General features: G+C 43.9%; 2 protein-coding genes across 2 annotated transcripts in view; both read left to right on the top strand.

Moving 5' to 3' along the window:
* Positions 1-298: 298 nt before the first annotated feature.
* rab38c (RAB38c, member of RAS oncogene family) lies at positions 299-3,970 on the top strand (the record flags this gene model as incomplete). The annotated part of the gene is made up of 4 exons (XM_080748735.1): positions 299-491; positions 1,230-1,360; positions 2,122-2,259; positions 3,806-3,970. The coding sequence occupies 4 exons, from the start codon at positions 299-301 to the stop codon at positions 3,968-3,970; spliced, it is 627 nt and encodes a 208-aa protein (XP_080604861.1).
* A 7,113-nt stretch (positions 3,971-11,083) lies between these two features.
* The window catches only part of LOC308304175 (phosphatidylinositol-binding clathrin assembly protein-like), a gene marked incomplete at both ends in the record, with an annotated part of 53,370 nt that continues 40,259 nt past the window's right edge, over positions 11,084-24,194 (top strand). The window contains one exon of the mRNA XM_080748734.1: positions 11,084-11,213. Within this exon, the coding sequence (XP_080604860.1) occupies positions 11,084-11,213 (130 nt within the window). The remainder of the gene's footprint in view (positions 11,214-24,194) is intronic.

Below are 24,194 nucleotides of genomic sequence, written 5' to 3'. Positions count from 1 at the left end.
GGGTGCTGCTGTGGTGTAAATTGATTAGCCTAGATATCTGTAGTGGGCTGTGGCTTTCTTCAATTCAGCCTCGGATCGTAACAATTTGTCTCAGATAGGCTAGTTGATTGGAAGGACATACTTGTATAAGAAGCGTTTGGTTTTGTCGCTCATGGCAACGTTTGCTGGAGCACGGCTCTCAAGTCGCTCCATGTAAAGTCTTTCATAGTCTCCACTTGACAGAGAAGTCGTCGGCACTTGTGAAAAGTGCATAGCAGCACAGCAGAGTGTTCGCATGGGTGTGCCGGCTTCCACCGTCATGCAACAGGAGCATTTGTTCAAGGTTCTGGTCATAGGGGACTTGGGAGTGGGTAAAACCTCCATCATCAAGCGGTACGTTCATCAGATCTACTCCCAGCATTACCGCGCCACCATCGGAGTGGACTTCGCACTGAAGGTGCTTCACTGGGACAATGACGAAGTGGTCCGCCTGCAGCTGTGGGACATAGCTGGTTTGTCAAAGATCATTCCTATGTCTCATTTTTAAAGAACAGTGGGCGAAGGGCTTACTGAGAACTATGGCAAATGTGTGTTGTATTTAGTACAATATTTAGCTATTCCTTTTTACATGCTTTCCTATGCTGAAACACTTAAAACAAAGTTATTGTTGAGCGTACAGATTCATTAAAAGTATTTCAGTAAATGGACATACAGTATAGCTTACACAATAAGGAGGAGGTCTTGTTTTACTCTGATATATTACCATTTTGAGATGTATGCATGCACATGTCTAATTTGATTTCTAAAGCAGTGGTTCTCAACTTGGGGTCTGAGGATTCCTAGGGGTCCTTAGGAGGATCCCCAGTTAATTTAAATGTAGTTAAATGTATTACACATACAATTCGAGTTTTCAATTTTCAAGATCTCGTGTTGACCAGATCATAATCTAACAATATAGGAAACACAAACACATGACCAAGACTCATCGGGTCCTATGCTCATTATATCAGTCACATGAAGACGCCTGCTGCTTGTCCCTTGTTCCTGTTCCTAATAATACTCCGCTTTGTGAGCTGCTCAATGATACGGACTTGAACATCCATGTAAAACAGAAGACACACCCAAGTTGGTCCGTAGTCACGCAACCATGCTTGCGTCGGCCCGAGTGTCCTTTGACAGATGGCCGAGTTGTCTCCCACTGTAGTCTGTCCGTTCTTATGTCCGTCCCTCTGTTCTGTCTGTTCTCTCAGGGCAGGAGCGATACGGGAACATGACCCGCGTGTACTACCGGGAGGCGGTCGGAGCCCTGGTGGTGTTTGACGTGACCAGGGCCTCCACATTCGAGGCCGTGCTCAAGTGGAAGGACGACCTGGACACCAAGGTCAGTCAGTCTGCGAACGGACCGTCAAGTCAGGGCCCAATAAAGGTTGACGACAGGGACGTGCTGGGCCCCTGATTCAGCCCGGGAAAAAGAGTTGGAGAGGCCCTCATTGCGCGCTATAGAGAGAGATCTCTCTCTATAGCGCTGCTGCTACTCAAAGATTTGCCATTTGAGATCATGACAAGTGACAAGCCAGTGGGCCAATTACATGAGTTATATTTCGTCGTTGTCGGGTGGAAACCTTGTAGGTCCAAAACCGTTTGTTTTGTATTTATCATTTTAAAAATGATTTAAACTAGTGAAAACAGCCGATCTACAAGCACACAACGCCTCGCGGTGCGAGGCGTTGTGTGCTTGTAGATCTGCTGTTTTCACTACTTTTGTGCGACGGCCTTGAATGATGAAGCAGGGCTTTGCTTTGCGAAAAAATTTACAAAATGGAACGAAGGCCGACATTTTATTTTTATTTTATTTTTCGTAATGGCCGGCCTGGACCGGCCGGGAATGAGCCGGCCGTTCGGGAGTTGTCCAGCTATTCCCAATGGCCAGCACGTCCCTGGTTGACGATAACAATGGCCGTCTTTGTCCACGAGACCACGGCCATGTCAGAACATCACACAACATAGTGCGGGGTCACGGCCCTCCGGTTGGCAAACACTGGTGTACAGTGGCATGCGTGCTGTAGTTATCAAAGATTCACACACCCAGAGCATGCTGTGTGTATGAGCTGCATGTGCGACGCCTCTGTTCTCTGTCCTAAGGTGACGTTGCCCCATGGGATACCCGTGCCAGCCGTGCTGCTGGCCAACAAGTCTGACCAGATGGTAGCCCAGATGCCCAAACTGGACACCTTCTGCAAGGACAATGGCTTCGCTGGCTGCTTCGAGACTTCAGCCAAGGTACAGTAATCTTGGTTGTCAGATTTCTTTTTTTAAGCACTTGAACTTGGGGCGGGGGGGGGGGGGAGGGGTGGAGCAGATCTACAAGCTCGATGAAAAGGTACACAGTCATGGTACTGTGTGAAAAGGTACACAGCTATTTTCGGGTCCACAAATGTTACAACTAAAGTGTAAACCCAATAAACTGTTGTCCAGGGTCCAAGGTTCCTATTCCCTATATAAAATGGGGGTCTGTGCATATCAAACTGGGCTTCTTTGAAATAAAAATAAAAGCTTGAGAATCACTGGGCTAGGAATGGAATACATGGATTGCATCCCTGTTCTTTCTGGACACTGCCAGGGGAATGTCTGCAGGCTGGTGTGACATAGTCCAGCCGTAGCTGTGCTCCCTTGACTCAGCCTCACTGACTATCTAATGAGTTACACACTGAAGCGTGAGTTGGTTATGGAATAAATAGGTGGACTCAGTCAGCAAACAGGACAAAGACTAAAAGAATTAATGGGTCTTTCACAAAAGCTACTGACATCATGAATTCTCTTCATTAAGTATGGCAGCGCTAACCGAAGAGGGAAATAACATTTTAAAAAGCAGTGTCAAAGGGTTAAAGATAAGATCTGAGGAAGCCCATGGTAATGTGGAATCAGCACAAAATAATACCTTCCGAACAGCTCCAAAATATAAAAGGTGAAGCAGCAGTATATGTGCCTTATCATAGCGCCTGTATTTAGTTCACATAAGAAACTATTGGACAGTTAACATTTAAACATTGTCAACCTAGAGGTGTATAGCTTGAGAAAAGCTTTCAAATGCAATCTAGATGGTCTCATACATTGATGATGAATGATTCAAACATTATATGTATGCCAATGTATCAATCCTTAATTGACCTTCTTGACTTTTGCACCATACTGGCATACAGATATTCAGTTAGAAATGTGATATATTAAGTTTCATGGCCTTGTGCAGATGAAGTGTATTGAGCCATTGCAGACAGAGGGACGTACAGACTCACATACGATACACACGCACTCAACTTAATGGACTAATGTGTCCTTTTTCTGTCATTTATATTTCATACATACAACATGCAGCAAATATGCAAGTATTACATTTTCACTCTATACAGTTTCAGAGTACAGTGGTGGAAAGTAACATTTAGTCAAGTACAATGTTGAGGTACTTTTACTTGAGTATTTCCATTATTCAATACTTTATACTTCTACCCCATATGCATCTCAGAGGCAAATATTTACTCCACAACAATTATTTGAAAACTTTAGTTATACTTTGCCGATTTAGATTGGAGGACCCTTACAAATCTGAAACTTTGACAGCGTACAAATGGAACCAAATGGACCCTAACGGGTCATTTAGGGTCCATTTGGTTCCATTTGTACACTGTCAGAGTTAAGGGGAGACCTTGAAATGTAAAAGTTTGGGAAACACTGCTGTAAAGTATGCCAATACTTTTGTCAATAGAAATACTGGACTTTTACAGTATTTAGGTATTTAAAACAATAAACAATCTTCTCCCACCTCTCCCAGGAGAACACTAACATCGAGGAGGCGGTGAAGTGCTTGGTTGAACACATTCTGGCCAACCAGGAGCATGCGGTGACGCAGGCTGAAGCTGCTGGATCGCTGGTCCTCTCATCACACAACACCAGCAGCAAGCAGCGCCCAGGCTGCACGGCCTGTGCCAAATCCTGACCTGTCAGGGCCCATGATAGGTCAGGATTTGGGACCTATTTTGATTTTAATTTGGGATCATGGGACCGCAGGAAGTGGAATAATAATACATCAGACTTAAAGATGGGGTGCCATGAATGTTTTCCCCACTAAAACATGATGATCAGGTATTATGATTATACTAGGAGGAAGATTTTTTTCAAAAGAAAGTGTACAGAAAGTGTTAAAATTATGTTTTTATGTTGCCACACCCACCAGTTCATTAGGTATGCCTGGTGGGTGGTGACCCAGCTGAAGTTAGCCAAACCCACAGTGTTGGGTGAATGGTAAAAGGGGAGGGGATGAGTTTATGATGTCGTTAAATCAGTGTTTTTCGATCGGGCCTTTTGACTGGTCAGGAAGTAACCAAAAATACACAGGGAGGACAAATTTGCACATTATAACACCACCTAGAGGTCTATTAGAGTAACTACATACTGTAGACACATACAAAACTGAAAAAGTACAAAACTATGGCACCACCTCTTTAAATAGCACTTTTCATGGTAAACCAAAGTCGCTTTACAAAACAAATAAAAAATAAACAACTTTATTGGGAGAGAAAATTTTAAAAGTAAAAAGGCTAAAAAGTGAGCAAAGGCTAAAACAATAAGCTAAGACTAAAAAGCAGAAAGGGAGATTTGATTTGAGTTATAGGCGGAGAAAGCAAGTCTGAATAGGTGGGTTTTGAGGGTGCGTGGGGCTGTGTTTTTTTTTTCTTTCTCGTTTTTGGGGGGAATTCCAAGAGGTTGGCAGCACCAGATCTGGGGAGTAAACTGATCTGGGGAGGGGACGTGGATTTTAAGGAGGTCGGATAGGTAGCGTTGTTGTTGAGGGCCTTGTATGTGGCGAGCAGAATTCTGAAATAAATTCTGTGCGTTTGATTGGGAGCCAGTGAAGGTCATGGAGGACTGGGGTGATGTGGTCTCTGAAGGCAACTGGTCAGGGAGAGAAGTGGACTTAGGGGACATTCCCACATTCACTATCCTAACCAGAAACATTAGCTCACTTACTACCAGGATTAAATTCATTACATAACCTGCAGAATCTCGTCGTATTCTACAATGTCCAAAAAAAACAGTGTAGAACGTGTACGGGAGCATCTCTTGTAACGCTGGGCAAAAAAACAAAGTGACAGCGATAATCCATTCCGTTGCTAGGTTTGTTTGAATGTGGCTTGTTTACTGCAAAAACTCTGGGGAAAAATTGTTTCGGAGATAATCGACTCTTTATGGACGTCAACAACACTGACCCGGATGTAGATCAAAATCTCCGGATACAGAAATAGGCCTAGCGGGAACTGGATATGGTGTTCAGAGGTGGGACAATAACGAGGACTTGATTAAATATCTTGTCGATGGTAGTGAATGAGTTCATGAGAAAACTGCTAAACATTGACAGGCTAGCATGTGTAAAAATCAACACGTATATGATCTTTTATACCCCCTGGCTCCTTTAATGTAAAAAAAAGGCCCTTTTTTGCTGTTAAGTTCAAAGAAAATAAGTCAGGATCGTTTTTATTGCCAGGTATGTTTGCACATACGAGTGTTACAGTGTAGAGGATCTTAACACATCTGAAATCCTTGGTATCCTTGGTAAAGACAGTAGGCCTATAGACTTTCTGGGCTGAGTACTATGGCTCACCACTAGAGTGCATTTAGTTCCATTGTACACTGTGCAGGACCCCTTCATTCTGTGTTGTTTATCTCAAGAGCCCACTCGGTATCTCATTACTCTCTGTCTGGAAATAAACAACAGGTCAATAATCCCCCCGCCCCCCTTTTTTTTGCACTTCCATTTAACCTACGTTGTTGCCTCTACAAGCTCATACAACGTGTGGCATTGTGCGGTAATGTAGATTTTTTTTTTTTTTTTTACTTTTAGATTTTTTTTAAATTGTTACAACGTTTGAAATTTAGCTATAGCATTTTCATATTATTCTACATAATATAGTATACATAGAATCACAAGGAATACATGTATAGAATAGAATAGAATAGAATAGAATAGAATAGAATAGAAAGTCTTTTTGTTGTGCATACAACAAAATTAAACGAAGGTTATTATGATAGACTTGTTTGTTAAAAACAAAATGTTCTGAGCCATTGACCATGAAGTAGACTCGCCTATAGGGAGTCCTGTTGTGGTTCACTCTGTTCCCTCAAACGTTGTGAAGACATTGGTTTGGCTTTAAAGGGCATCTTGTAACTACTCTTTAGCTATACTTGCAGGGGGAGTCCGTCTGTATGGAGGCTCTCTTCATCTCCCCCTCTGAGTTCTATAATCATTATCTACGCAGAATTACGTGTTTTGCTATCCCCCAGTTATTCATATTCATGAGCGGTGGGGATATGTTTGAACCCTAATTCTGGACAGACTGAGTTTAATACATATTGTTTTCTTTCTGGAACTGTAGACTATATCTGATGTGTTTGATATTTATGTTCCACTGCATGTTTGAAATAATATCACAATGTAACAATGTATTTAAAAATTTATGTTAACCACATTAAACCAATTAAATATTCGTGAACATTTGTCAAAATGTGTCTTTTATTTTTGCAAAAATATCACATATACAAGATCACAACGAGTCATATTGCGACATCTTTGTGAGCTTGTAGTTCTGCTATTTTGGCATATATTGTATAAATTATAATATTACAGTCCCTGATTTTCAGAACATTTTCTAAATTATTTTTTCACTGAGAAAAAGTGAGAAACCCCTTTTGTGTCAGATTTTCTTTTTGCAAATGCATCAACATTAATAATCCATAACTTCCACACTGGCATATCTCAGCCGCGACACCTATTTTTGTAACTTTGGTCCTGTTAGTTTCACAACTCCTCCCTTGAACTCCATACAACCCCACAGGGCCCCTGTCACTTTCCTACATGGAGCCACAGTCACATCCATAACGTGTGAAGTTGTATTCCTTTGAGTTGTTATTCTAGTCGACAGACAGGGATTGAGAGGTCTTAGGTGGGCCGATAAGATGTTTCCAGATGATACAGTGACTCATTGCAGGCAGAGTGACATACGGTACACATTGGCAGCCTCATTGCAATAGTTGTGCATTCACTTTGCAGCTCAACTAAAAACAGTGACTTTACACTTTGACTGAATATCCTTGCTAGACAATGAAAATACAAATAAATCAGCTTGTGATGTACAGCGTCGCTCGGTAGGAGTCTAGACGACTATGTCCCTGTCTTCTATGGTGATGTCTGCTATGGCAGTGGTTCCCAAACTATTTTGGCTCAGGTCACCCAGCTGTAGATAACTTTTTCATCCACGGCACCCCTGAATGACATTGCACCTTATGTCATTAAGGTGCAATCCACCAGCTGGCTGTCAGTCAGTCCGTCTGTCCGACGTCACGTCACACTTTTGGCCCTACTCTTATCTCCGGCACCGTTGCCCCTATCCATGCCAAACTTTGCACACACACTCCTTGGCTGGCAAACCACAACCTCCAGCCCTGATTTCTCACATGCCCCTCTTCTAGCGCCACCATGAGGTTGCTTTTTGCAGACATACATGTGACCTGGCGGTCGCTTATCTCCCTATTAGCAGTACGTAAATATGTAAATCTTTCCCCCTAAGATACAGTATTTCATGAGGAAAACATCAGAGAATATCAGTTTCCATCAGGACAGACTGATGATAAGTATACTCACTTAATAGCCGATATACAAGCTCACAACGCGTCAAGTTGTGACGTGTTGTGAGCTTGTAGATCTGCTATATTTGGTGAATGCACTGTAGACTGAAAAATAACTCACCAAGTGACACTGATAAATTCCAAATATCTAAATATCCTGAGGCACCCCTGTACTTGCATCAAGGCACCCTAGGGTGCCACGGCACCCACTTTGAAAAACCCTGCATGGTGCTTCCTATGGTCCTATGGTGCTTCCATGTCTTCTATGGTGCTTCCTATGGTCCTATGGTGCTTCCATGTCTTCTATGGTGCTTCCTATGGTGCTATGGTGCTTCCATGTCTTCTATGGTGCTTCCTATGGTCCTATGGTGCTTCCATGTCTTCTATGGTGCTTCCTATGGTGCTATGGTGCTTCCATGTCTTCTATGGTGCTTCCTATGGTCCTATGGTGCTTCCATGTCTTCTATGGTGCTTCCTATGGTCCTATGGTGCTTCCATGTCTTCTATGGTGCTTCCTATGGTGCTATGGTGCTTCCATGTCTTCTATGGTGCTTCCTATGGTCCTATGGTGCTTCCATGTCTTCTATGGTGCTTCCTATGGTCCTATGGTGCTTCCATGTCTTCTATGGTGCTTCCTATGGTGCTATGGTGCTTCCATGTCTTCTATGGTGCTTCCTATGGTCCTATGGTGCTTCCATGTCTTCTATGGTGCTTCCTATGGTCCTATGGTGCTTCCATGTCTTCTATGGTGCTTCCTATGGTCCTATGGTGCTTCCTATGGTCCTATGGTGCTTCCATGTCTTCTATGGTGCTTTCTATGGTCCTATGGTGCTTCCTATGGTCCTATGGTGCTTCCTATGGTCCTATGGTGCTTCCATGTCTTCTATGGTGCTTCCTATGGTCCTATGGTGCTTCCTATGGTCCTATGGTGCTTCCATGTCTTCTATGGTGCTTCCTATGGTCCTATGGTGCTTCTATGTCTTCTATGGTGCGTCCTAAATGGTGCGGGTGACCATCATTCTGGAGGTGACAGACTATATTGTTCTATTATCATTTCATTCATGTTCAAAGGCCAAATTAAAAGGCTATAATGCTCTATTGTTTGAACTTTCCAGACTCTAATCAACGTTTCACAGAATTCTAATTTGGAGACATAAATTAATCAATTAGCCTAATTAAAATGTAAAAACATTATTATTCAACATTATAGGCTTTAGCCTTTATCTATTTATTCACCAGTAAGACTCCCTAATCGGGAGATAAGCGACCATCAGGTCGCAGCGTGATTTTAGGGCAAAATATGTAGGAGCATTGTCCAAAAATGTGTTTTAAAAAAATCGGCCCGAAGGTGGTGCTAAATGGGACAGATCCATGTTGATGAGATGAGTGTAGACATACTGTGTACCGATTTGCGTGATTTTAGGGCGAAATCTGTATGAGCAGTGTCCAAAAATGTGTTTTAAAAAAATCGGCCTGAAGGTGGTGCTAAATGGGACAGATCCATGTTGATGACATGAGTGTAGACATACTGTGTACCGATTTGCTTGATTTTAGGGCAGAAATTGTAGCAGCTGTGTCCATAAATGTGTTTTGCAAGAATCGGCCTCATGGTGGCGCTAGAAGAGGGTCATGTGAGAATTGAGGTGGAGGTTGTGGTTTGGCAGGCAAGGAGTGTGTGTGCAAAATTTGGCATGGATCGGGGCAACGGTTGCGGAGATATGAGCAGGGCAAAAGTGTGACGTGTGACAGACTGACTGACAGACTGACACAGCTGGTCGAGGTTTTGATAGTAACTGCGACCTGACGGTCGCAATAATCGTTTTTGATTTTTAATTCGTGCTTATATTTCACCACTCTCATTCTTTGATCTTTACTAGTGTCTTATATCATAGAATATATATTGATAGAATATTGCTGTCTTGGAGAATTTGTAATGACAAAATAGGAGACAGAGGGACAGAATATGGGGCATGTCATCTCCTGTCATCCCACATGCTTCATTTCACCCTTCACTCCACCCTTGACCTTGATGTGGCCTGGCTATCAAGTAACATAAGAGGAGAGGACAGGCCTGTAAAGCACCTATAGTATGTAATTGGCTCTATTAACCTATTCAGCAGAACAATTATCAGAGAACATTAAAACGTGCTATTAGCCTTATGCGTTGATCACATTGTAATGTAGACCTTATTCGTGGATTTTCCTCCCCATGCATGTGTCTGTGTTTTATTGGACAGCGGGCAATTAGAGAGACTTTGAGTGAGAGCCGAGGCTGCCTCCATCAAACGGCAGCGTTCTGCTTTAAGACGCCCTCCCCGGACCCGAAGGAATGGCCCAATCGCCCTCCTTTCCTAGTCACCTGATTCATGCACTGCCATTTTACACACAAGTTTGAGTGACAAATATCGAATTGGTCTCGTCGGCAGCCCTTAATGAATATAGCGGGTTATTTTTTTATACGAAGATTAATAGACGAACGCGATCGAACCGAATAAGAAACCGGGCCAACTATATATACATGATCCCATGGATCGGCGAGGTGTTTGCAGTCGAATCGCTGCATAGACGGATCGAGGGGGAAATCGGTCGCAGAGAAGGGGAATTGTGTGTTTTGTATCGCCTTTGGAAAAAGGACAGACTTCAGTTTATAATCGAGTGAATGTCGCATAGAGACAGTTAGCTAATAACCACGGACGGAGGAGCGGCTACAGAGAGTGACTGATCATCATCCTCGCCATCCTCCTCATCATCATCATCATCATCATTGTAGCAGCAGCAGCAGCATCATCTCTCCTTCCTCTGCTCCAGCCGGCGTCTCTCTCTCTCTCTCTCTCTCTCTCTCTCTCTCTCTCTCTCTCTCTCTCTCTCTCTCTCTCTCTCTCTCTCCCCCACTCTCTTTCTCTCCCTCCCTCTCTCTCTCTCATCCTCGGCAGGGCTATTTCAGGGATACATCATTACATTCTACTACTGTACATTGTAACGCTGTAGCAGCATCAGCAGCGACCTCCGGGCTGTAGCCATCATCATCATCATACAGAGGGGGGGTTTGGTTTAAAGGTGCGGGCTGCTTGTGTGATCTTATTTCTGTCCTTTTTCTTCGGTCGCCACCGGTCGGTCACTGACTCGGATGCCTTCGACCGACGACTATTACTAGCCGGATTTCTAGACGGTTGTTCCCCCCCTGGATGGATGTGGTGATCAGCGGGGTGTTTTTTTGTTTTATTTGATCCGGGGCCCCCCCCGCCGTATATGAATCCTCTCATCGGGTTGGCGTCAGTGTGTAACGTTCGTGTTCTCAGACGGGCGATTCGTTTAGAGGGCATCGCCGTCCTCCTCCTCCTCCGCCTCCCCATCATCTCCTTCTCCTCCATAGACATTTTGATTCCCGGCTACTCCTCCTCCTCCTCTCAGTAGCACCGCCGCGACTATCATGTCGGGACAGTCTCTCACGGACCGGATCGCAGCCGCCCAGCACAGCATGACCGGCTCCGCCATCAGCAAAGCCGTCTGCAAGGCCACGACGCACGAAGTCAGCGGACCCAAGAAGAAGCACCTTGACTGTAGGTTAAACACCATCCCGATCCACACAGCCGTCCCCTACACTGCAGCACACAATCTACATTATAGGACCCCCTCTCTACTACCCCCCACCCCCCATCCCGGGGTCCTATAATGTAGATCGTGTGCCACACACACACACACACACACACACACACACACACACACACACACACACACACACACACACACACACACACACACACACACACACACACACACACAGACACACAAACACACACCCACCCCCAAGCAACAAAAGCTTTCCTCATCTCACAACACATTGGGTTACAAACAGGGGCAATGCGCTTTTATGATCTTTTATGATCCGTCAACAATAACGGGCCTGGGTGGCTGTATGTGTGTGTAGTAGTAGGCTATAGCCTATTATAGCCTCCTGATTGCAGCCAGCTCGTTTTTGCCCGATGTTTAACATATGACATTCCCCCGGATTACAATTAGATTTACATGCGTGGTGTGATCCCAGTCATCTGTGGCAGCAGACATCATCACAATACAACTCGGATTGTCCTAAATACGTCAAGGTATTGTTTAGGAGGGCGAGCAAGCAAGCTGTGAAATGCCACAAATAGTGCCCCGTTATCTGTGGCATCATGTCATTCGGGGGAAATAGGCCACTCAGGTAGGCTAATCATATCTCCACAGCACAGGCAGTGATGGGTTGAGGAGGGCCTCCTGTATCCGTTATTATCAGCATCAGCATCACCCCTGAGACACCCAGACTCTGACTGTACGGAATGTACATTTAGCCTGGGCTACTACTGACTGCTTTGGCAGCATCATTTACATATTTTAATGGTGTCACGTGTATTGCAGACGGCTCTGTTCAGAGCTGCTTTAATAGTAGCATCCACTAATTTGACTCATTTTACCTAAAAAGTCAATTATGACGCCGGGTTGCATTGTTGTCGTGTTTAATCTGTCGATCAGTGTTGTCGTTTATGAGGTGCCGAATGACTGAATCACCGGCACCTTTGTGTGTGTGTGTGTGTGTGTGTGGGGGGGGGGGGGGGGGGGGGGGGGTGCTTTGGGTATACCACAGTATTGGCCTTGTGTCAATAACGGTTCTTTATCTCAACATTCGACTAATTACCTGTTTGCGGGGAGGAACAACACGCAGGGGAAACTGCAGTAATTATCTATGAGGTTGGATTCCTCTTCCCCCCATGCAGATTTGACTAGTGATTATTAGGTTAAGGTGGCTTTCCTGCCTCACTATAATGACTTGACACGATCGATGGAGAGCACAGGTAATCAATGGGGCTGTCAGTCAGGGCGAGGAGAGGAGGGGGAGAGCCACTCGAGCGGTTAGGGGGAAGAACGGAAGGCGTATGGCCCGCTATAGGGGGGCAGCTAATCGGCTATAGGACAGGCAGGTCTTCCAGAAACATAGCTAGGCCTTCGGGCCAACCAACCCGCCATTGGTAGACACTAGACAGTCATGCCGGTTTTTACCATAGGCTACCTGGATCCTATGCCCGTGTCACGCACCGAAAATAGCAGATCTACAAGCTCAGAACGCGTCACGGCCGTGACGCGTTCTGAGCTTGTAGATCGGCTATTTTCAGGCTTCAGTGTCCCCCCATGCACCCCTCCTCCTCCTCCTCCTCCCCAACAACGCCTGTGCAGGCCTGCACTTTATGTGTCTTGCATCCCACAGGGGCATCTGAGGTAGCTCGCACTCACACTCACACACAGACACACACACACACACACACACACACACACACACACACACACACGCGCACCTCCCACGATTTACTTTCCTCCCAGTGAATAAGCCGTTATATATCGACTGATATATGACTGACTCCCCGACACGGCAATCTACTTATGGCTGTTTTGATTTGATACAGGGCTCGCTGCTCGGTCATGAATGGCGGTCGCCGTCTGCGCGGCGCGCCGTGCTCCCTTTTTACAGCGAGCAGCCCCTTCTCAAAACATTTCTGTTTGGCCGCCGACCAGCGTCTGAAAACATTTTTGTGCCAGCCGAGCCAGGGGACCCGAAAGATTTGTGTAAAGGAGGAAAAAATCTAAGAGATTCTATCAAAGTGATTCCAAATTTGTCACAATTTCAGATTAGTTCAGTTCAGGTCATTTTATTTCCAGCTCCTTGGACAACAGATACATATGCAATGTGCATTTGTGCATATTAGCAAAACAATCACATTAGAAAAAAGAAAATTGTAAGAAAGGCACAGGTTGGGGCTGAATGGTTAGTGAGCCTGCCTGGGGGGGGGCCAGAGCCCCTGGTCGTCGTAGGTACGATTCCTGGCCAGGTCAGCAATGTGTCGATGTGTGTCCCTGAGCAAGACTGTTAACCCCTAATTGCTCCCCGAGCGCCATAGAATCCAATGACTGCTCCTAGTTGTTATAGGATGGGTAAAATGCAGAGAACAAATTTCACATATGTGCAAATGTACAGTGACAAAAACACCCCAAGGCGTGGGGCCCATGTTGTATATTTTGCATATGACAGATTAAGGTGTCCCAAGATACTGGAAAAGGGGAAGGGAGAAGCATAGTGCTTATCAAGCCCGACCCCTGGCTCAGTTGATTAGATGACACAGACTGAAATACTTGCTATACTTGGCGTTTACTCACTTAAACCCCAGTATCCCCATTCTGGGAGGAACATGCACCAAAAATAGCCGATCTACAAGAAGCCCCCAGCCCCCCAGGCAGTTAGAGGTTAATTGCCTTGCTCAGAGACACTTGGACATAGGCCTGCCATGGGCAGGGAGGTGAACCGGTGACCTTTTGATCATCAGACGCCCTGGCTACCCACGAAGCTACGGCTGCACCTCAATCGTTAGCTATTCTTCCCTCTCAATCATTAGCAATACCTTGTCATCATTATGAGAACTAGGGAAAATAGCCAACCCACAAGCTCACATTGCATCACCTTGTGAGTTTGTAACATCACCTTGTGAGTTCGCAGATCTACTGTAAATGTGTTCAATTGTTTTTGGAAGATTTGCCCGAAACCAGGGTTAAAGGAGGCATCCTGACCAAAACACATATAGGGCAGAGGAGCTTCTCGTCTGTTTGACAAGTAAGGGTGCCTGTGAGGTCAAAACAGCGGTTTGGTTGGTCTCAGGACGTTGTGTAAACACAATCCAATAAAAAAATACTAACTTTGAAGCTAAAGAAATAACTGCGCTAGCGGGATGACAATCCACCGTGTTAGTTATGAGAGGGCCCACAACAGGGGCAGCCAAAATCTATAGCAACAGGGGCAGCTATGAAAAAAATCAGGTAAAGGGGTATGATAAAAGGCAGATTTAACCCTATATGTGTTTTGGTCAGGATGCCTCCTTTAATGTGATTAAACATTTACTTTCTTGCCACAATTATAGTGTACTATATATGTGTGATTCATTGCAAAAAGAAACTGCCTGGACAGTCTTGTGCTTTTAATGCAGGACGACGGTTTCATAGTGGAGGTGATTAATGTGAACAATAGGCAGCACTGTGGACATAATCCACCTCAACTCGCTCTTCCAATGGCTCTTACTGACTTGTCACTTCACAACAGCAGATTTGCATTTGCTCTGCCCCGAAGATGATTCCATGTTGCAATTACAGTCAATACCCTCTATTCTCCCCTCTCAGAGCTACAGTATATCATGAGACTTGCCGAGGCATTTGTTCTGTGGCACGTCGGTGGCCTCAAGGGTTGAGAAATTGTGCTTCAAGGCCATGCCGTCGCCACCAGTCTGAATAGCTGCTCTCGCACGCTGGCTGCAGAGAATACAGGCAGGAGAAGCTGAATTGGAATTGGAAGCTTTCCCCTTTCTCAGCAATTATGGTCAAAGTCCCCTTTAGCGAGTTACTGAATCCCTGAGGGAATACTGAATCCTAGGGAGCCGTCCAGTGGCGACTGGCCAGCAGTAGGTGATGGGTGTGAATGGGCTATGTGTAACCAGCCATGCCACTTGTGTCCTGACACTACCGTTAAATAATAATATGTTCTTAGTCAAGTTGGGTTTATTAAAAGTTCAAAATGAAAGTACTGCTACTACTGCTACACTAAGCAACTTGCTAATGTAATGGAAGTGGGTGTAATTGCTTTCAGTGGGGGATGCGGAGGGAAAACTGCCAAATAGCACAAATTCTATTTTGTGTATAACAAAAAAAGGTGTTATGGAACAATAATTGTTGCCAAAGAATTGCTGCACCTCAAAGGGGTTTAAAAGGTTGCCAGCACAACGGCCTTTGAAAGCAGATTCCGGATCAGTTTTCTTTTCGACAGTTATGTAAAGTAACTAAGTACATTTACTTAAGTACTGTACATAAGTACAGTTTTGAGGCATTTTTACTTTACTTCAGTATTTCCAGTTTTCTGTACTTTTACTTCTACTCCACTACATTCCAAAGGCAAATATTGTACTTACTCCACTACAATTATTTGAAAACTTTAGTTACTAGTTACTTTGTAGATATAAATGATTATATTATAAAACATACATTAATGCACTTTAGCCCTATTCTATACCTGGCTATTTGAAAATAGCCGATCTACAAGCTCACAACATGTCGCATCAACATTTTGTACTTTTACTTTTGGTACTTTAAGTACATTTTGATGCCAATACTTTCATACTTTTACTCAAGTACATTTTGAATTCTGGACATTTACTTGTAACAGAGTACATCTACAGTGCAGTATTGATACTTTTACTTAAGCATAAAATGTGAGAACTTTTTCCACATCTGCTTTTTGAAGAACGTGAAGAATGCGGAGCGGATGTGATTCCAGATCAGTAGCTCTTCCCTTCTTGTTGACAGTATTGATAATCCATGGCCTGGTTGTCAGGACCGACTACAACACATTTCAGTTACTCCTCCTGGAAATAACTTGAGCTGGGTGTTTGATCTCGCCCCAGTGCCAGGCAAGTGCTATGAATACATGAATACACAGCGACGGGAAATCACGGCGTGCCCCCTCCCCCTTCCCCCCACCAACTCCGCAAACCTTCTGCATGCATGATAGATCGAGTAGCACCTGAAGCCATTTACAGAAACCCACACAGCGGCGGGCGAACGGACGTCGTGTGTTACACAGGACACACGCGTGCTTTACGGTGGTCGTGACCTTGACGGACCGAGCGGGTGACACAAACAGCTGATGCTGATTATTTAGTAGCCGTGGTAAAATGATGAGCGTGACAGACATAGTAATAGGATTCCACTGGGAGAGACGTTCTGCTCGGTGGAGATAGTGTAGGTTTGCAGGATCCACATATATCCAACACGGAATAGCCTATTAATCGGCCCGTGACGACCCTCTGCCCCGGACCACACAGTAAAGTAAAATGCTCTATTGCACACCATTTACACTGCGTGTGTGTGTGTCATCCTGGCTGAAACAGTGCCGTGAGTGTCTCCCAAGTCGATTTAGAAATAATCCCCAGTGTTATAGAGTCGTCCATGCGAGGCTATATCGTATATTCTCTCTGTGTGGAGTTTGCATGTTCTCCCCGTGTAGCCTAGAGTAGATACCCTCACAAAAATATGCAGTAATCCTGGTCACTATACAGACTATACTGCCTCCCCCTGGCCAGCTGGGGGCGCCTGATGGAGGGGAAAGGAACTGGTTGGAATAGCGTGTTCCTTCCGCGCGCTACATCCATCAGGTGATAAGAAGTGGTGTGCTCACTCCTCATGCATTGAAGGAAGCATGAGCTCAGTTCGGAGCCCTCCCCAGGTTGGCAGAGGGAGAGCAGAGCCCAGGATTACAGCTTAGGCAATTGGCACTGGGTGAAAAATGGGTAAAGGGAACACAAAAGTAATGCTACCAGACTTAATAACGCCTATCAGTGTTATTCTTAAAATACGCGCTGCGGCGCGTTGTGAGCTTGGAGGTCGGCTATTTTCGGTGCGTGATACCACACTGAACTAAGCATAATCAACAGAGAGTTATTTCAACACAAGACGCTGCATTCAAGTTCAGGAGAGTTTGGACAAGGTAATTCTCTTGAATGCTGCCTTCAGGTATGGCATGGAAAGAGGGCATTTGCATTTCTTTCACCATAGTAAAAAATGTATTCCTGGTCTGGAGAAGGCACATTTCACAGATGGATAAAAGGGCAGGGGCTCAAGCCCCCTTTGATGTCTATGTGTGAGTGATTGTGTGTGTGTGCAGACTGTACACTAGCATTATTTTCAACTTGAGCCTCAATATCGTTGTGAATCTATCATGAATTCTTCTTCTTATTACCCGTCTTAAATGTCAAATGCATACTCCTCCATTCATTATCCCCTACTCTGAATGGCCCATCCGTGTATGATTATTTGCCATGTTGGGTCAATATATTGATCGGCATGGTTGCAAACCATAAAGTTATCCCCAGGGATCCATTCAACGACATCTGTGATTCGGGCTTTTATTGATGTCAGTGGAAACCTACAGGCAGCGATGGAAGCACAAGTGCTGAAATATTCATCTGGAGCGTTCATTTGTACAGTGAAAGTATATGAAAGTGGACCCGTAAGGATTTGTGTTTAGTACATTGAAATCATTAAATTTAAGCTCATTAAGAAAGGAGAGCGAGAAAGAGAGAGAGAGAGGGAGAGAGAGTGTGTGTGTGTGTGTGTGTGTGTGTGTGTGTGTGTGCGTGCGTGCGTGTGTGCGTGCGTGCGTGCGTGCGTGCGTGCGTGCGTGCGTGCGCGCGCGTGTGTGTGTGTGCATGCGCGAGTGTGCGTGTATTCGTGTGTGTGCGACTGTGCGTGCAGCGTGTGTGTGTGTGTGTGTGTGTGTGTGTGTGTGTGTGTGTGTGTGTGTGTGTGCGTGTGCGTGTGTGTGTGTGTTGTGGGGGAAGAACTAAGTTGAAGGTGATTTTATGATAAGAATGATCAATCATTAGTACAACCAGACACAACAAGGCCAATGTCGGATACGGAGGTCGAGAGTGTGTGTGTGTGTGTGTGTGTGTGTGTGTGTGTGTGTGTGTGTGTGTGTGTGTGTGTGTGTGTGTGTGTGTGTGTGTGTGTACACAGTAGGGCTGCACAACATTAATTAGTGAGGTCCGATCTCATTACATTAGTTACTGAGACAAGGCATGCATCCACTGGCAAACCCCATTAAGCATGTGTTAAGTATGAGTGAGCGCCACCATTACAGATAATACCATTTCAATATATTGGTGGGTGGCGATAGAGGGGTAATTAAGAACAATCGCTGCAGGAAAGCCCTCGCGGTAAAAAATATGCACGGTGAAAATTCGGGAGCTGAAGCTAATAAGGTGCAGTCAATTAGCTGTGTTGAATAATTCTAAGATGAGAGTGTAAAAATGGCCTTTTCTCAAGAGATAATATGTTTCACATTATCATCATAGTAGGAACTGAATGTTGTTAAAACAAACAACCAATGGAGTTACGATAGAAGAATGCTATTGAAAAATGCAGTTATGTAGGTTCTGCTAGGTCAGTGGTTCTCAAAGAAGTGGGGTCCGGGGCCCCACAGCCACAGGGTTCCTTGAGGAGGTTCCAGGGGGTCCCCATGGGGCTTAGTGATTAACGAAAAAGTCGACAAGTCCACTCAGTCGACTTCATTAAGTCGACTCCCATCAGACTAAGTCGAAAGTTGACAAAAAAATCACACCCGTGTGAACTGAGCGGTGGTCGGTGTGTGTCTGTGTGTGTGTGTGTGTGTGTGTGTGTGTGTGTGTGTGTGTGTGTGTGTGTGTGTGTGTGTGTGTGTGTGTCTCTGGCCTGAACAACAGCGCCCCTCCCTTAACATGTGTGGCCAGAAAAGGTACTGCAGGCTCTGCAGGCTACATACAGACACGGACACACGCACACACACACACACACACACACACACACACGCATACACACACGGCCACGTATAGGAGACGGTGTAACCACCGCTCAAAAAAGAAACGTTCTATTGTGATAATAGCAGATCTACATGCTCACAACGCCTCGCAACGCGAGGCGTTGTGAGCATGTAGATCGGCTATTTTCACAGTTTTTGCCTCTATATATTTGACAATTTGACCAATGTTTAATTTGTCATTTTAGAGGTATTAAAAAGTCCTTAAATTGCACTTTAGGAATGTGAAGATACCCTCTAGTATACACTTAAACTTTATGTTGGTTTGTTTACAGTTGAGTGAGAAAACGATTTTTCACATTAAGTTAATCATCTGGGGACCCCCCCAAAATAATTAGGGGGTCGTGTGTTATGTGATGACGTCATCAAACGATAAAGTCGACTTCAACTCAACTTTTTACTGAGTCTAGTGGACTTGCAAAAATCACAAGTCGTTAATGCCCTAGTCCGCGGTGTCATGCCAAATGTCAGATAGATAACATGCATACACAGAAGCGTTCCTATTTGGAAAAAATAGCTGATCACATTGCAATGGCTGGTCAACAAAGTATCGTAAATATGGGGGCGTCTGTGTTAAAAACGTTTCGTTGTCAAGCTCAACGCACAATTATTTTGTGCTTTAACTATTGAAAAATAGCAGATATATGCGAGCTTGTAGATCTGCTATTTTTGAAGAAAAAAAATCGTGAAAAATGTGTGCAAGTCTTTGAATATTTCAAATGTCAGTGGTGCTCAAACTCTTTCACGTGAAGGACCCCAAAAATGATATGTCTTTGGTCACCATAACCTAACCCCTAACACCTATGATATGTCTTTGGTCACCATAACCTAACCCCTATTACTATGAAAACCGGCACATCTTGTACCGGTATCTCTGAAGGTCATGCCTGTCACTGTGGTTCCCCTGACACATCACTGTGACATCACAGGTGACATCACCTACAGTATGTAAAAGTCCATATATGGGTATTTCCCAGAATCCCTTTTGTGCCCATACATTATGAAGATCCCTGATGTCATCGATAAACATCACTGGCCAGATGGCCAAGACATGGCCCATATCTGCGTGGCTGGTTCATATAGGGATCTCCATGTAAGGGCATAAAAGGTTGTATGTTGTGATGGCATGGGAACCACTCTAACAGAATCCCTTTTATGCCCATATATGGAGATCAGTGATGTCATCAATATTAAGCCCATATCTAACAGGACTTCATATGGGAATGCCCATATATGGAGGAAGACAGCCCATATCTGTGTGGCAGGTTCACAGTGGTTCAAACAAGGATCTCCATTTATGGGCTTAAAAGGGATGTAGGTACTATATACATAGCTTGGGGCCAGCCTATATACTATGCAGCTAACTAGTAACTGCGTATAGATCCCCTCCATGTTTTAACCATAGGTTTTAACATGTGTGGGGATGAAGTCTAGCTCCAGCTAGGCTACTATATACAGTACATGGATCTCCATATATGGGTACCAAGGGTAACTAGTCCAATATACATAACTGGTCAGATGGCCAAGAATTGGCACGACCTCAGGCGAGGTCGCATGTCGCCCTGAGTCGTCTTACTAGTTATAATGTTTACACACACACCTCCTGCATGCATGCATGCATGCATGCACACACACATGTGCTCCGTGTCTGACATTAACCTTGTTGTGTCTAATGGTTGTACTAATGATCATGTTTTGTAGAAAGAAAAAAAGAAAAAAAGGGGGTGTTTGTAGTCTGTACAATAATCCAGTTGAACGGATTAAATTCACGTTACAGTCATGTCAAATAAAGTCCATGTCTTGCGTTGCATTAGAATACGGCTGTATGTATTCTCTGAATGGAGGGCCTGTTAATGGTTGTGCAGAGTTTAAAACCTGCCCTTAGTCTTAATTCTTTTGAGATTATCCGGGCATCATGCATACTTCACATTTCAATCTTTAGCCAGAGGGAAAATCCTTAAAGACACATTTCTTCCTTTGGGCCACTGTTTCTCAACATGAAACATTTGAAGATTTTACGGCGTACGTTGGGGTCTCAGTCTCAGAAATGAAAAAGAATGGCATCAATTAAATGGAGTTAAGCTGAGGATTCTTGAAATCAAAAAGGTTACGCATAACTCAGAATGAGAATGAACATGTTTACTGGTGTAAAACAGTGGGTGGAATTCATTTTCTTTTACTCGTTATTGTTATTTAGTAAAAAGGAAAGGAAAGAAGAAGAAGGGGGGAAAGGGGGAAGAGAGATCAACAAAGAAACAAAACAAAACATCATGGGGGGCGGCATAGCTCAGGGGTAGAGAAACCGTTATTAGAGCACGAAGGGTTCCCGAAGGGTTCCCAGTTCAAATCCGGGCTCCCCCTGAGTTAATGTCGAAGGGTCCTTGAGCAAGACTCTGAACCCCACATTGCTCCCGGTGAATAGGTTGGTGCCTTGCATGGTTTCCTCCGCCACGGGTGTATGAATGTGTGTGTGAATGGGTGAATGTAATGCACAATCTATGTAAAGCGCCGTGGATAAAAGCGCTATATAAATGCACCATTTACCATTTATCATCATATTTACAAATAGTATCTGAGGTAACTGAAGGGATTCGGACGATATGGACATTTCATGTCACGATTATTGTGACCAAAACAAAATAGCGATTTACGATATTATCGCGATAATTAAAATATCCCCAACATCCACTATTCTGAGGCTGAACATTTGCCAAAAAATAGCAGATCTACAAGCTCACAATGCGTCGCAAATTATGCATTGTGAGCTTGTAGATCCAGGTCCGTTTTACCAATTACAGAGGGTTTAAGTGGTGCCAGTACCAGATATGCAGCTTGGGAAATAAAGGGTGAATGATGGAGCATAGTATCACGATGAATTTAAACCTCCACTAGGGCTGTCACGATTATGACATTTTACATGACGATTAATTGTCACTCAAATAATTGCGATTAACGATTTAATTGTGTTTTTGTCGTTGACAATTACATTTCTGTTTGGCTTTAGGCTTTGAAGTTGCACATGGTAGATATGACACATAACCTAAATGTACAAAGAAATTACTGACATATCTGTCAACTTTATACTTAAAAAAGTGGAAAGTGATTTAGTGGAAATAGCCGATCTATAAGCTCACAACGCGTTGCGGTGTTGTGAGCTTGTAGATCTGCTATTTACACTATTTTGTACTTTAAAAAAAAATATATGAACATTTTTCAACATGGAAACGATTATGACGATTATGAAAAATAATCACAAAATTATGTCAAATAATCGCGATCAGACGATTATGTAATAATTGTGACAGCCCTAACCTCCACGATACGATTATTATGAGTGATTGGTGAGTGATTTTCTTTTTATCACGATAAACGATAATAACGATTATAATCGTCCAATCCCTAGACATAAATATACTGTCTGGAAGCCCAGGTCCTTGTTGTCCCCCTAGTGGCCCCCAGACCAGACGTTGAGACCCAGTGCTCTATAAGCCATCCCCATTAGAAAGCTCAGTCTGGACCATTAACACATTCTCCATTGTCTACTGGTCTATAGTGTCTGTCCCCCAGTGGCTTGGGACCTCAAAGTAGGTCACAGACAAAGGTATTTAACCACTTTATACCCTATGGTAGTTGGTTGATCGTATGACCAAAGGGCTCTATAATCGGCCCGTCCTGTTTTTTTGCTCTGTGCTAAATGAATAGCCCCAGAGTATGGATGCTATAGGGTTCAAGTGGCTAATACTGGAATATTTCCATATGCACTGACTTCATGGTAAAAAGCTTAATTTTGTTAACCGCAGAAGCCCCATAATATTCTATAAACTAAGCTTATAGATCGTTCATTTTGCAATTTCTTTTACATTTATAATCTTTCATTTTTCACCTTTAATGATGGGACGCCAGAGTTAAAGTGACTGACTTAAAGGAGTAGTTCACCCCCAAAATGCCTTTTTTTCTATTGATTACTCACGCCATGGAGACTGTATTTGTCGCAGACAAAAAAAATTGATAATAGTAAATTTACCCCCATTGGGTCCCCATCCGGGGGGGGTACATTTATTGTAATCAAACTATTGTCTTAGGAATGCGAGAATACAAAAAAATATTATTGAACTCAAGTCTCCATGGCATGAGTAATCAAAAGAAAGAAACTCATTTTAGGCGTGAACTACTCCTTTAAGACATATTGGACTGTGAAACAAGCCTGACCGTATTTCACTCACAAAACGCAAACCAAATGCACACGCATGCATGTTTGTTGACACTCAATTACACTAGCGCGCGCACAGCCGAACGTCTGTGTCGCCCCGCTAACGTTTGTCAACACTGAGCTACTTCACATTAAAATTGATGTCATGCATTTGCAATAGCGAGCCAATCTTTCTCCCTGCGTCGTGTGAGTGAGTGAGGGCGGACGCATATGCTGGTTCAATTCACATCAAGGACTGGCCATTCATTTCACTGATGTTTGTGAATTATCCCCCTAAGGTGTACTGTATATGGGAATATCGACGTTTGACTGGACCCGCCGTCTTCCGAGTTGACGCTTAATTGACAGGCTCGCGGTCAATATCCTCTGTTGAGTTTAGTCATAACATGACATTGAGATGTAGTAGCCTGCGTTGTTTTTCAATACCAACCCACCTGTGTATAGACCAGAGTGCACTATTACTGCTCATTCACACATTCACTCACACAGGAGGACATGACAGTAATGAATTTCCTCCACCTAAAAGCCAGTAACCTCCTGTTCAATTATGGTTGTTTTCTATGGTTGTTGCCTCATTCAGATGGTCAGTAACAAGTCAACGTACAACTCCCACTGTGTTCTCCAGACTGCATGCACTGTTCCAGCCCATGCACTGCATGCACTGTTCCTGTGCATGCGATGCACACTGCACAGTTAACGCTGTCTTTAAGTGATTCATTGATTAAGAAATCAATTCACTATTAGCTGAGTTCTCCTGTTCGCCAGTCTGAATGCGATACACTATATGGCTGTAACTATCAGTTATTGTCTGAGTGATTATTCTATTGATTACTTTTTTCATCAATCAACGCGAATTATTGTAATTCATAGATTTCGAATTATAGAACGAAGCAAAACGTTTGCAATAGATAA

This window comes from Nannobrachium achirus (genome assembly GCF_963921795.1).
Source record: "Nannobrachium achirus genome assembly, chromosome: 19".
Taxonomy (NCBI): domain Eukaryota; kingdom Metazoa; phylum Chordata; class Actinopteri; order Myctophiformes; family Myctophidae; genus Nannobrachium; species Nannobrachium achirus.
Note: the sequence above shows the minus strand (reverse complement) of the source record. Positions and strands in the feature narration are given on the sequence as shown.